The sequence below is a fragment of the Pseudopodoces humilis genome, chromosome 1, assembly GCF_049639895.1.
Source record: "Pseudopodoces humilis isolate 2021_Gansu_Grassland_sample_001 chromosome 1, ASM4963989v1, whole genome shotgun sequence".
Classification (NCBI taxonomy): Eukaryota; Metazoa; Chordata; class Aves; order Passeriformes; family Paridae; genus Pseudopodoces; species Pseudopodoces humilis.
In genome coordinates this window covers 42,740,758-42,753,334 of record NC_142200.1, presented here as the reverse complement: position 1 = coordinate 42,753,334, position 12,577 = coordinate 42,740,758, and the positions used below count along the sequence as shown (strand labels likewise).

The 12,577-nt window shown below is 37.0% G+C and overlaps 1 protein-coding gene across 1 annotated transcript in view; it reads right to left on the bottom strand.

The window, feature by feature from the left end:
• Window positions 1–3,291: 3,291 nt before the first annotated feature.
• LOC102111060 (ras-related protein Rab-10-like) overlaps window positions 3,292–12,577 on the bottom strand; it is a 32,068-nt gene continuing 22,782 nt past the window's right edge. Inside the window, exon 6 of the mRNA XM_014253345.2 lies at window positions 3,292–3,664. Coding sequence (XP_014108820.2) covers window positions 3,590–3,664 — 75 coding nt within the window. The 3' untranslated portion in view covers window positions 3,292–3,589. The remainder of the gene's footprint in view (window positions 3,665–12,577) is intronic.

Here is a 12,577-nt window from a genome sequence, read left to right as displayed (position 1 = left end):
TGTTTATTCCCCACTGGCACACACCTGTAATCTACAATAAGTTTGTTTGGAAAAAGGCAGTTGTTTTGCCCCAGAAGATGTGAGGAGAGCACTCATGGTGCTCATGGAGTGTTAGGTGAAACAGGAGTTAGCATCCTGCAAAAACTGCTGTGGGAACCTGAATATCTGCATCTCCTTCAGGTGGGACTGGATCATACCTAAGCACAAGTAGTAGGAAACTGTGCATGAAGGAAAATGTATAGAAGAAATTCCTTACTTGAAATTCTCATTAGCTATAAAGAGAAGAAATCAAAATTACAAAATAATCTGACCCTTTTTAATCTATTTTCATTGTTAGAAAAAGGAGGAATTACATGGAGGCTTAAACCTAGAGAGAGAACTAGTAGATGAACTGTGAGTTCAGGACAGCTGAAAGTTCATCAGAGATCCACTGCTGAAAGGCAGAGCTGCAGAATTTGATCTGTACAGAGGAGGGGAAGGAAGTGAGATAAAGATTAAGCTGGATGAATCATGAGAACTTCAATGACCTAAAATAAAATAGAAAGTAGGTCAACTTACTAAATTATTAATAAATATATAGACTATGTATGGACAAAACCTGAAAGATAAGCTTCCAAAAAGTTAGAAAATTGGACTTTAATGAAAGCAAGCCTGTTGAGAAGATGCACAGTGATAATACTAAGGAAAAAATTGGTCTGTTATTCCACAGAGGGGAAACTCTATTTAATCATCACTGGTGATGCTGATGCTTTCAACATCAGCCTTCAACTTTAGAAGGCAAATGTGATTTCACTCCAGCACCACTGACAAAAGTCCAAGGCTAGAAAAAGGAATAGATAAACTGGAAAACGCGTAGGCAAGTTAAAAGATTTTTGGACAGACTGGACCTGGTGAAACTCCCTTATGGTTCAAACTATGCTAAAATTGCTACTGATTATCTCCAAGAATCAACAGAATGAGTTTCCAGAAAAACCAAAAGGGATTGCATCTCTCTCAAAGGAGGGAAGGAAATACCTATAGAAACTGATAAAGTGGATTTCTACTAAATAAAGAGGTTTTAACAGGCTTTGTGGATGGGGGAGAAAGATTGAGGATCATTAGAGTTTCTTATAATGTGCTCTTAACAGAAAACCCCCAAACAGTCTAGGCAATATAAATACAAAATTATTTGGAAATTATTAGTACTCCAGAACTGAAAGAAGACATTGAACAGGATTTCACTTAGATCCATAACTATCCGTGACTCAACATCATTGATGACTGAACAGATGACTGAACTTCTATTTAGAGACTGTACCTGTAGGAAGAGGCTCCAACTATGTTGGAGCACAACATTAAAATTAAGAGTGATCTTGGCAGACTGAAGCAACTGGAAAAAAAAGCCTGCAAACAAGGATAAACAGAAGGTTTTACACATCCAAAGGAATAATCAACTGCACAAGTATGTAGCAGGATAAAAAAAGCAGTTCTATGGATCACAGGCAGTGCTAGACTACCTCATTGTGTTGATGCTGGAATGCATAAATAGGAGTATCACAAGTAAGATAAAGAAAAAATAATTTCAATCTATCCAGCTGTTTTTATGTAAACTGGAACAGTCTGCTCAGTTTTCAGGACTACAGTCCAGGATAATTAAAACCAACTCAAGAACTTTAAGAGGAGGGAGACAAAAGGGCAAAATATTCTGAAAACCCAAACTACAAGGGGAAGGTTGGGAGTTCTCTTGAGAGAGAAGAGAAAAGAAAGAGAGGAGAGGCAGAGGTGCTCACCTACATCAAGAGGAAAGGGAGAACCTACTTTCCATGTGTACCAGTTAGGTCAGGTATTAGGAAATTTCCTGCTTACCAGACCAGTTAAGTAAGGACTGTTGCCACGCAGAGACACTCTGAAATCTCTGCTACTGCAGGTCTCTGATCATCTTCTTGCATTACATCAGGGGCAGCTGATCAGAGGCTGAGATAGGATGAGAACCTATTTAAGACTCTTAAAATCCCTTTCAGCACTATTTCCTTCCTCTACTACGGTTTTAGTGAAGGCAGTTCCTTGTTTTTAGATCTTGTGAAAAGCACTAGCTTCAGTGACTGGCCATGATGAATAGTCAGGAGCAGCTGTAAATACACAGCCTAGACTATCCTTTTGCACCATTTCTGCAGGCACATTAACCAGGGTAGGGGCACATGAACCTGGCACTATGCTCAGGCACATTTTGGTCCCATGTGCTCAGCTCCCTTTCTCAATAACAAATTTAATAATATTTTGATATTATGACAATCTGCAAACAGCCCACAAAAAAGAAGCAAGCATATTTCAGAATGTTAGTGGCATTTCAAAACAGTAAGCCAGTGGGGTTAGTTATTTTTGATGTGCTGGGATGGATCAAAACACAATTCTGCACAACAGCATTAGTCATTCATAAATGGTGATAAAACAACCACATCTCCTATGCAAGGAAAAAAAAAAAGACAGTATAGTTGCCACAATTCTTTAGATTTCTCAACCTGTGTTTGTTTTTTGCTTATCTTGCAGGTTTGAGTTGTGCTTGCTTTGCTTTTGATAAAGAAAAAGTAGCCACCATCCTGATTCTGCCCTTGTTTAAAATTAAATATTTTCCATGGATTTTAAAGATATTACAAGTTTGCATAAAACAAATCTACTATGAGCAGAATCAGGTAACTTCTCTATATACACTTTAAGAAAATAACATAAATATATCACAATATCAAAAAAGCCTTTTATTGTGATCATTTGTGACAAAAAACATTTGAAAATGCAGGTATGCTGCTAACACCTGCATAAATTATTTTAAGGAATTATGTAATTTAAATAACAGAAACATTATTATTATTATTATTATTATTATTATTATTATTATTATTATTATTATTACTGGAGGTATTCTGTTGTTCCATGTTTTCTGAATTCTTTGGAAGGTCCAGCAACACAATCTAGTGGAAGGTGTCCCTCCCCATATTAGGGAGGTTGGAACTAGATGATCTTCAAGCTTTCTTCCAACCCAAACTATTCTATGACACCAATCTTTATATGGTTTATCCCTTTCTCTCAGGCATCACCTTTGCAGAGTCCCTATTCAAGGGTATTGAAGTAGCACGTACGTGTCTGAAATGGGTATAAAAGAAACCAAGCCAAAAATTCTCTGAGACTTGTCTTATGGGACTGCAGTAAATATCAAGTACTTAAAGAGACATTAAATGATTTCATATAGAAGGTTGATTATGTGATGATGTCAATGTTCATTGTATTACAAATCTCATATAAATAACACATACAAAAGAAGTGAAGGGTGTTTTTTTAATAACAGAAAATTAGTGTATTTAGACTTCATTTCTGCATTTGCATTCAAGCACTGTCACCCTGTGATACATCTAATAATTCCAAAATCAGACAACTGTTTTATCTTCACATTAAAAATATGAAAATATAATATAAACATATAAAAAAATTGGCAACAAAGTCTGTGTAATGCAAAGGATGCCTAAACACTATTTTTGTGGCTCACTTTTAAAACCTTGTATGTTCCTTTGTAACACTTGGTACTTCCCAAAGAGAAAACAGAATAAGAAACAGTATTTCAGAATGCACAGCAGGTTCTCTTCTTAGTTTCTTTTAGAGACACAATGTCTAAGTCATGTAATACACAGGATTTCTGAAAAACAAACAAAAGCAAACACTTCATTAAGATAACTAGAACATAACGGTTGAAAAGTTTGCTTTTTCACATTAATGTAAAATATTTGGTGCAGTCACTGGATATGTTTTTCCTTTGAATATTTAATTAAATTATTGAAGTTTTCTAATAAATTAGATGGAAATTGACGTCCATGCAAGTCCTACTTGGCATCTTTACATTCTTTAGCTGCCTCAAACATCTCCCCTAAATATGAAGGTGACAGAAAGTCTTTTGAGGAGTCACTACAAACCATACATGCCAATCCCGTAAACCTTTACTTACATGAACTGTTCTATAAGTACAGGTTCTTCTGTTGACTACCCCAATTTTAGCTGATTTTCACTTAAGTAACCTTATCTTTGAAGTATTGGGCATGGGTTGAAAAAGTCCAGTTGAAAGGAACAGGAAATACAGAATATCAGTAACTCACTAAAAAAAGGCACAGGCTATTAACTGTTATAAAACTTGTTTTGTGAAATTCACTAAAATTCTGGTTTTTTGCCTCTATTTAATAACCAGGAATACCCCCACATGGAAACAGTTCAGTCTTTATCATGATAAACTATCAAAATAGCACTCCACCCTTGTAAAACATTTATGTACTGATTGCAAAAGCAGATTATAACAAAAATGAAAATCATCAAAACCAGGACTCTTCCTTTCAGCAACGAGCTCAACTAGATAATTAATGTTGACCAGAGAAACAATCAAACCCGGTTGTGCAATGCAGAACATGTCGCAATCTTGTTCTCTGCAACTATGAACACTGAACCCTGAACTAGGACTCAAAGACACAGAGAATATTGTCACATGCCCAGGAAAATGGAAGCCCCAACTTCACTACCTGCCACTCTGTTGCCTGTGTCTTGGCAGGCTTACCAACTAAGCACAGAGAAGTAAGTGCAACCACTGGATTCACCACATTCCTCTCTCAACCCAAACCCAACAGCCATAAACAAGCGTGTCTGACAATAAAGAGAAGCCTCCAAAGATAACAGCTATCTAAGTTGGAATGTATGAAATCCAAAGCACATGAAAAAAAAAGAAAGGAAGAAGGGAAAAAAGGCATCATGCAGTACAATACTAATTGTGATTCAGAATTGAAAACTTACACAAAGTCACAGGGTAGTTGAACACTGACTACTTCCAGAAAGATTCACCTAAAATTACGGCACCAGAACGAGGGCAAAATATAAAGTCTCCCCTCTGCTACAAATAAGCTTTATGCCTCTTTGGCTGAGAATATTCATCACTATTTAAAATTCTGGAGAAGATGCATGGAATTTGTTTCCTTTTTTCTTTTGCAGCCATAGTTCCAGCTCTTCCAGAATGCTGGCTGCCCTGTGCCAGAGCCATCCCCACAAAGAGAGTGGCTGAGCTCATTCCCCCCTGAGGCTGCAGGGACCCAGGGGGGCTTCCACAGTGCATGGTGCTGGGGGGAGAAGATGAAACATCTGGGAAGGGATCAAAAGTGATGGATAGAGGAAGGGGCAGAGGGCAGGAAATGTATTGTAGTGTCTAAACCCCAGGATGGATGCTGAAGATGTCATCAGTAAAATTATTAGCAAATACTGTCTGACTAGCCTGTCTGAAGACTGTAGCTTACTGATTTTAGAAATTTCTTGTGATAATGAATTCTCCACATAATGAAGAAATACATCAGGTGCCCTTTTTTTTTCCTTGGGTTTGGTTTTTTTTTTATTATTTATTTTTTGGGTGGTAAGGACCAAGAGACAAAACATTTTTATTACCCTTAAGAATTCCCGCAAATAACAACACGCAGCTTTATAGCTTCTGATTAGTTTTAACTTTTTACACAGTTGTGGGAGGTACAGGCATTAGATATGATTTCTGCTAGGCAGAGACAGTATTTGGTAGTCTGCAAGCATAGACAGTAAATTAAAAGTATGAAGACCTTTTTAAAAAATGGAGCAAGGCAGAATCAAAAGTACACAAACATAACCTTGTAATCTCAAGGAACAAAATACCACTCTGGTTTAGAGATAAGATTCTGAAGGGAAAAGAAAAGCTTTGGAAGGTAATGGTACAGTAAGAAACTTAATTTCATTCAATTGAGACCAAGAAATAACTTTGAGCATTAATTGTTGTGAACATTAACTAAATATGTTTTGTTTCACCCATGCTTTTTCTTGAGAAGAAAACAATCAGTTTAAGTAGTAAAAGAGTTCTAGAAAAATCCCCATTCGAACAGTTTCAGAATTCAAGTTTCACTTCTGTAGAGGAAACAGGTAATTTGAAGATGTTGCAGATTTTACTTCAAGACCAAACTTCATGCTTTCAGTCAAAGGGGAGAAAATTACATTTCCTTAAACACTTGGATACTTATTCGCATCTTTAACATTTTACTACTTATAATACTTTTAGATGGTAAGTAAGCTGTTTGTATATCCTTAGCAAGGATCCTCAGTACTGCTAAGTGATTAAGAATGGTGAAACATACTTGATAATGCAACAGTTCGTATAATCTCTAAAATCATTATTTGATAGTTCATCTACAAACTAGCCAGGACAGACAGACAAGAACCACCACTCCACAAATAAAGAACATCCATTTAAAAATCCATTTAAAAGCTGACTACTGATAATCACTTCAGTTTGTAAGACTCTTCCATACAGGGTCTTTGTGAAGCAAATAAGAGTCTGGGATCTGTTTAAGCAAATGTGCTGCACACACATTTAAAAAGTGCACATTCATAATATAAAGAGATACAGAAAGTCCTTCTGAAGCAATGATCAGATTTGGGTAATCCCACATAGCACTCAGCCTCAGCCAAGCCTTGGAAGAGGTGGGGCACCCCCTCTCCTAAAATTACAGCAGGGAGGTATGCAAATCTCTCCCACCTGTGAGAACAAGGCTGGCAGCATTCCTCCTCCAGGGCTCCATGAACACTAACACATCCAGCTCACATTTCACCTCAGCTTGTTGAAACTCACTGCCCCACAAGTCACCCAACAAACAACTGTGAACAGCAAAAGACTGTGAAAAGGTGAAAAGAACCAAAATGGAACCAAGAAGCTGGAGTTTCCACTTCAGCATCTTGGGCAAAGTGGGGTTTTGAAAATACCGCCACAGACACAGATGCTGCTGTACCCTGCAGTGATTTCAGTAAGATGTTGAAACTTCCTGCTATCAAATACTAGTTTTTCCTGTTAAATAGCACAGCAGACATGTCTCACCTAACTGGCAGGCATCTCTGCAAGCTAATTTTAAACTTCCTGCTTAAAACTCCCCTTCTGGCTGTCTCTCCTGCCCACTTCAAAGCAGAATTTGTACCACTGGCATGCAATACATACCTAGACACAAGACTTGTGATGAGTTGGCTCAGTTACTGATTTTTTTTTTTAAAATCAAGGCAAGAAAGCTACAGTGGTATACAAAGGAAAATGTAATGAAAAACCCCAACAACCTTTCTGAAAGGTTTCTAATGAGTAAATACGTAAATCTTCATTAAGCTCAGCTGCCCATTCCTTGCTGAAAACCTACTCAGATTAATGGTGGACCCACCTTCTCCAGCACCAGTTTTTGGTATTTTAATACTGGTTTAGTTATTTTGAAAGTGGGGCTCACTGTGGGTTTGGAATAATTACAGGATTTTGCTTTATCTGTATCATATCCCTGGTCAAAGTCAGACCTGGAGTGCTTGCTGAAAAATTAGAAGCTTTGGAGAAACAAACAAAAGAGTCTGTAACTAAGGTTACTATTATTTATAACTTCTTTAAATTTTGAGGATTTTTACTCTAATTAAAAAATGATCCTACTTAATTACTGAAATGATTTTGTTTATATTTAACAGTGATTGTTGACAAAGACTGGCAGAGAACTTCACACAACAAAGTCCCATGTGACTTCAGTGCCTGATCTGCCATTAGAGAGACCTCAGTTATTAATAGTCCCAACACTTTTTATGTATTTCCTCTATATTCTGTAACTCAAATTACCTGTTCAAAATGCAAGAGAGTAGTCTCACAATCACAATGGGCTGGACATGGCACAAGCAGTATTAAGCAACGGCTAGGGATATATTAGCAGGGAAGGCAATCACTGTGGGAACAGGTACAGGATCAGGAGACGAGGACATGAGGTCTAGCACAGCAGGATCTAACTGCTGCTGACTATATCCCTCAAGGAGTGTAGGTGAAAGTCTTGCTCCCAAAGCCTGCTATTCCACCATATCTGAAACATCTAACCCACTGGCAAAGCCTGGGGCTCTATCTCCCTCACCTGTTACTATCATGTAGACTGTAACAATGTTGTACTGCAATTAGTTATTCACAAACTTGGGAAGACAGCTGTGGATCTCCTGTGAGGTTCCTCAACCCTAGAGATCATCTAGGTGAGGTTTAATATAGTTGCATCATAAAAACTCTATTTAAGAGAGCAATATATCTTCAAAGTCAATATCCTGCAGAAGCAGCAAATGCCGGAACTAAGCCAAGTCTGTAACTTTTGTTCTCCTGGAGTCTAATTTATTTAATTTGAATTATATGAAAACATATAGGTTTAGATATGGAGGCCTCCATAATCAATGCAGGGAGAAAGACACCTCCAAAACACAATTTTACCTTAAAGACTCATCTCTTTCCATTGAATAGAGATGATTCCAGACAACCACACCAGTCATGCAAATTTTAGCTTGCTAGGATTGCATGCTAAGATGAATCTCATCCCCTACACACAGATGTTGTGATTAAGTTTTGATTTACATGACCTAATTATATGCTACTGTTTCCAGAAGAATATCTGGCTCATTCAATGTCCAGAACAGACTTTTTAAAAAAATTAAATAACCGTAGTTAAATTTGCCTTACACTGCACCAGCACAAAGTGAGTTGGTACCATTTATCTTCTCTGCTTTAATCTGTACCTTGGTTCCCACATGTGCAATGCTGAATATACCTAATGTTACTAAGAAAGTCAAGGAGATAAGAATCTAAAATGGATCTAAAGTACAGCAGAACATGCATTATAAAAAACCTCTTGAAGGAATTATTATTCTGTGGTCAGTACAAGATAAATAAAGGGCAAATAAAGCCTGGGGCTCCATGCATGACTAAGGATAATAAAGAAACACTGAGTATGCACTGCTGGAGACACAGGGATCTTTTAGACAAACTAACAATTCCATGAACCTCAGCAATAATGAAATCCGATTTCCTATGGATTTGGGTCTTGAAGTGAATTAAATTTGATATCTGTGATGCAAGCTCCAGCTGGAGTAGCTGGTTGAAGCACTTTTCAGTCTCTCTGTGGTCTCTAACATTCTATGAACTAATGCTGGAGACTTTCCTTCTGCAGAGTACTCTGCCTCTCACCTTATTTTCAAGGAACTACTCAGGAACTTAACTATCTTTCAGTTTGATCCGTCAAATTTGTTTAAAATCAGCTAACAAGTTCCAAAGGTACTTTAAGAGCAAAGGAATAGAAAACCCAGTATAATCTCAACAATCTTGTTGCCATAGGAAAGAGATGAAAAGAAATGAAGGAAGAACAAAATTGAGGCCTGCTACTTCTGAGTGTTCATTTCAAATGACATCCAGTTGTTAACCATTAGATGTTACTCTCAGCAGCACAGGGCAAGGTCTTAAATGGATTTTCACCGTTCTCAACTCAGAAGATATATGTTTATTTAACATGATTAAAATAATCTTAGTAGTAAATCACTCTTGAGAGGTAGGCAGAATATAAGTTTTAGTTAGTTTTATTGCCGTTTTCAGAAAAAGGTGATAACTTCATTCTTATTTCCTTTTTTTTAATGGAGTTCTCTCCTGATCCTAGTTTAGAAAAATACCAACAAGCACACCCAAAAGGACATAAACTTGTAAAAGCTTGTATCAATTTTTTTAAAATCTACTTGAGAACACTACTGCTTGCCAGGCATGAAACCAAAGAACACAAAAGAGCAAATTCTAACTGCATTCTGGGTGGTATTTTTCTGGTTTTGGTAGTTTTTAAAGGACTGACTCACACGTCCAAATAGTTCACTGGCAACCAGAAGCATTGTCAAAGAACAGCTGTCATCTATTAATGAACAGGTTTAGGCGTATCTGAGATTCATGAGAATAATGAATAAATAAAATACTGTTATTTGTCAACATGTCTAAGCAAACTCCTGGAATAATCTATGTCATTAACATTTATTTCCACTGCAGCCTTTCAAATACAATCAAATTGGTTATTACTGCCCTCCTCCAAAAACTCATCCGTCAGAGGAAGTTAAAACTCAAGTACTGCATTCAGTTATTATTAACTCATTGGTTTGAAAATTACGAGTTCTCAGAAATACAGCATGAATTACTGTTACCAATGAAAGCTGTTACCAATGTAAGCTGTCAAAAACACATCCAATGGTTTTAATGAGACTACCCGTGTAAATTAGAGCTGCAGGATCGACACCCAGCATAGAATGGCTGAAAGTATCTGAAAGCTCAAGCAGCACTTTAGTTATCCAGATTGCTGGGATACAGAAGTTTTCTCTCTCCCTTAAGCCCACTACAAGACGAACTACAAAAGAAGAGATGGGAAACCACAGCACAAAATAGTGACAATACACTGAAACACTTGTCCTTTTTTTGTTTTGTGTTGTTTAAATGTCTTTAATATGAAACGTCTTAATTTTTTTTCTTTCCTCAATCCACCACTGAACCACAACTTGATCTAAATTTTGAAAGAATCAAGAAGCATAGTACTTCTGTATGTGCTCTATAACTCTGGACATCAAACTTCCCCATCTATAGGAGAGTTTCGTGTAGATTAAGTTACTAAGGTCATGTCCACAGCAAATGACAAGCAAGAATGTACGTAAGAAGTCCTAGATTTCCTTATATTAATATAGTCTACTGCAATGCATCTGAGAATGGTCTACTGCCTGCCAGCCTGCCCTGATTATTTATCTTATCTCTGAATAAGGTTCATGCACTTCCCAAAAGCATGGCCATAATAGACTGTTCTAGGGAGTTCCTTTCTTCTGTGGGACTGGGAAAGCAGTGATGTGCTTGCAGTGAAGCATCTCATCTGTCTGGGACAGATGGTCCATTGCAGAGGGCAGGGAGGCCCGATATCCCCAGGCATAGGTTCCTTGGGCCAAAACACTGTGCAAAGCTGTATCTCCTTTTTACAATCAGCAAATACGTATTTCACCACTACCAAATGGATGTGTAACTGAAATTATCTCAGACTGGCATCTATCATGTAATTTTTCACAGCTACTAGTCACACTTGCTTCTGCATTTTCCATTCTCCAAAATTTCATCAGTTAGAGGAAGTTAAAATTCAAGTACTACATTCAGATTTCACAGTTTTGTGAACAGGCAAATTATTTTGTCGAACCTGAAAACCATGATGAAACTGTATGGTAGATTTTTTTTTTCCCAGCAAACACTTTCTTATCAGGCCAGTGGTAAAACCAATTGGGCTAAAGGGGCTCTTGTTTAAATCAACAAATGCATTTTACTGAAAATGGCAAATTATACACCAAAGTAATGGTACATGATGCCTTATCAGGATTCAAAATATTTTTAGCAAAGGTGAATCGTTACTACAAACAAGTATGACACACTCTCATGGGCTTGTTTTCCAAACACACACACACATACACAGAGCATACAACTGTTCAAAGCAGTTCTAATTAAAACCAAGCAGTAATATAACATATTCAACGTGGTCTGAATTTTTTTCCCATGTCCACACTACAAACCCCATGAATTTGCATGAAGGTGAGTAGGAATACTGAAGTTTCACTTACTGTAAAATAAATATAGGTGATCTCAATATGAAAAATACCCAAACATCATTTCTGCATGTACAGAGAATTCTCTTAGATATTATCCAAACACACTCTGCAGAAATGCATAAATACTTCACACGTATTTGTCTTTGCAGCAGTTATGATCATATCTATTGTTTTGTAGTTTTCATGTTTCATACTAACAATATATTCTCTACTTACACTAGACATTTTTCATTTAGAACAAAATCAGAGTTATCTTACTTGAGACATTTTTCCAAGCTCAATAACTCAAGAACCTGCCATTATCCTCCTGTTCTAAACAGTATTTGACTGTTCAAATATTGCTGAGCTTCGTTTTCATGTTAAAGCAACCAAAATATTTCTTGCCCTTTCTTTTTCTCCCACAAAATAACCAACTACAGTTTGTGTTACTATGTAGTATGACAGGACCCTGATTTAGAAGCAGTCCAACCCTGAGCTATTATTCTGACCATCCCCTATGGCTACTTAATCAAAACACTGCGACTTGTGACTTTGTCAGTAATTTTGCTCATTTATCTTTATTATGACTTGAAGAGTATTCGGAGTGGAAGGTTAGTTTTGTATAACTAATATTGGTGATGAATGACAGTGATAATACATTGCATGAAGAACATCTATTAATGTCTAAAATAATATTCTACTGCCTAAAAATAAATTGCAATGCAAAACATTTTCAGAGCTAATGAACAATAATTCAGTCCTACAAAAGAATTGCAACTCTGAGGAGTAAGGACCTTGAAACCAACACACTCAAGTTAGAGATGCTGACTCTGACAGCTACAATATTGATTCTACCACTAATTAAGTCAAATCTTTAGGCCCTGATAACTTCAAAAGCACTAGTGTAAATCAGCCAAACAAACAGCTATGAACCTTGGATAAAACATTTGATTGCTGAACATAAAAGCTCCACAGATTCCATCATGATGCAGCATCTTCACTGTGTGCACACTGCAGAAGGAAAAAGGAATCTTCCTAGCACAGAAGTGGAACTACTCTGGAGCTGTTAACCACTCCCTTAAAAAAAACTATGGGAAATAAAGCCACAAATACAGTCTTCCTGAATTTTCACTTTCTCTCTGAACTGTATTGTACCTGC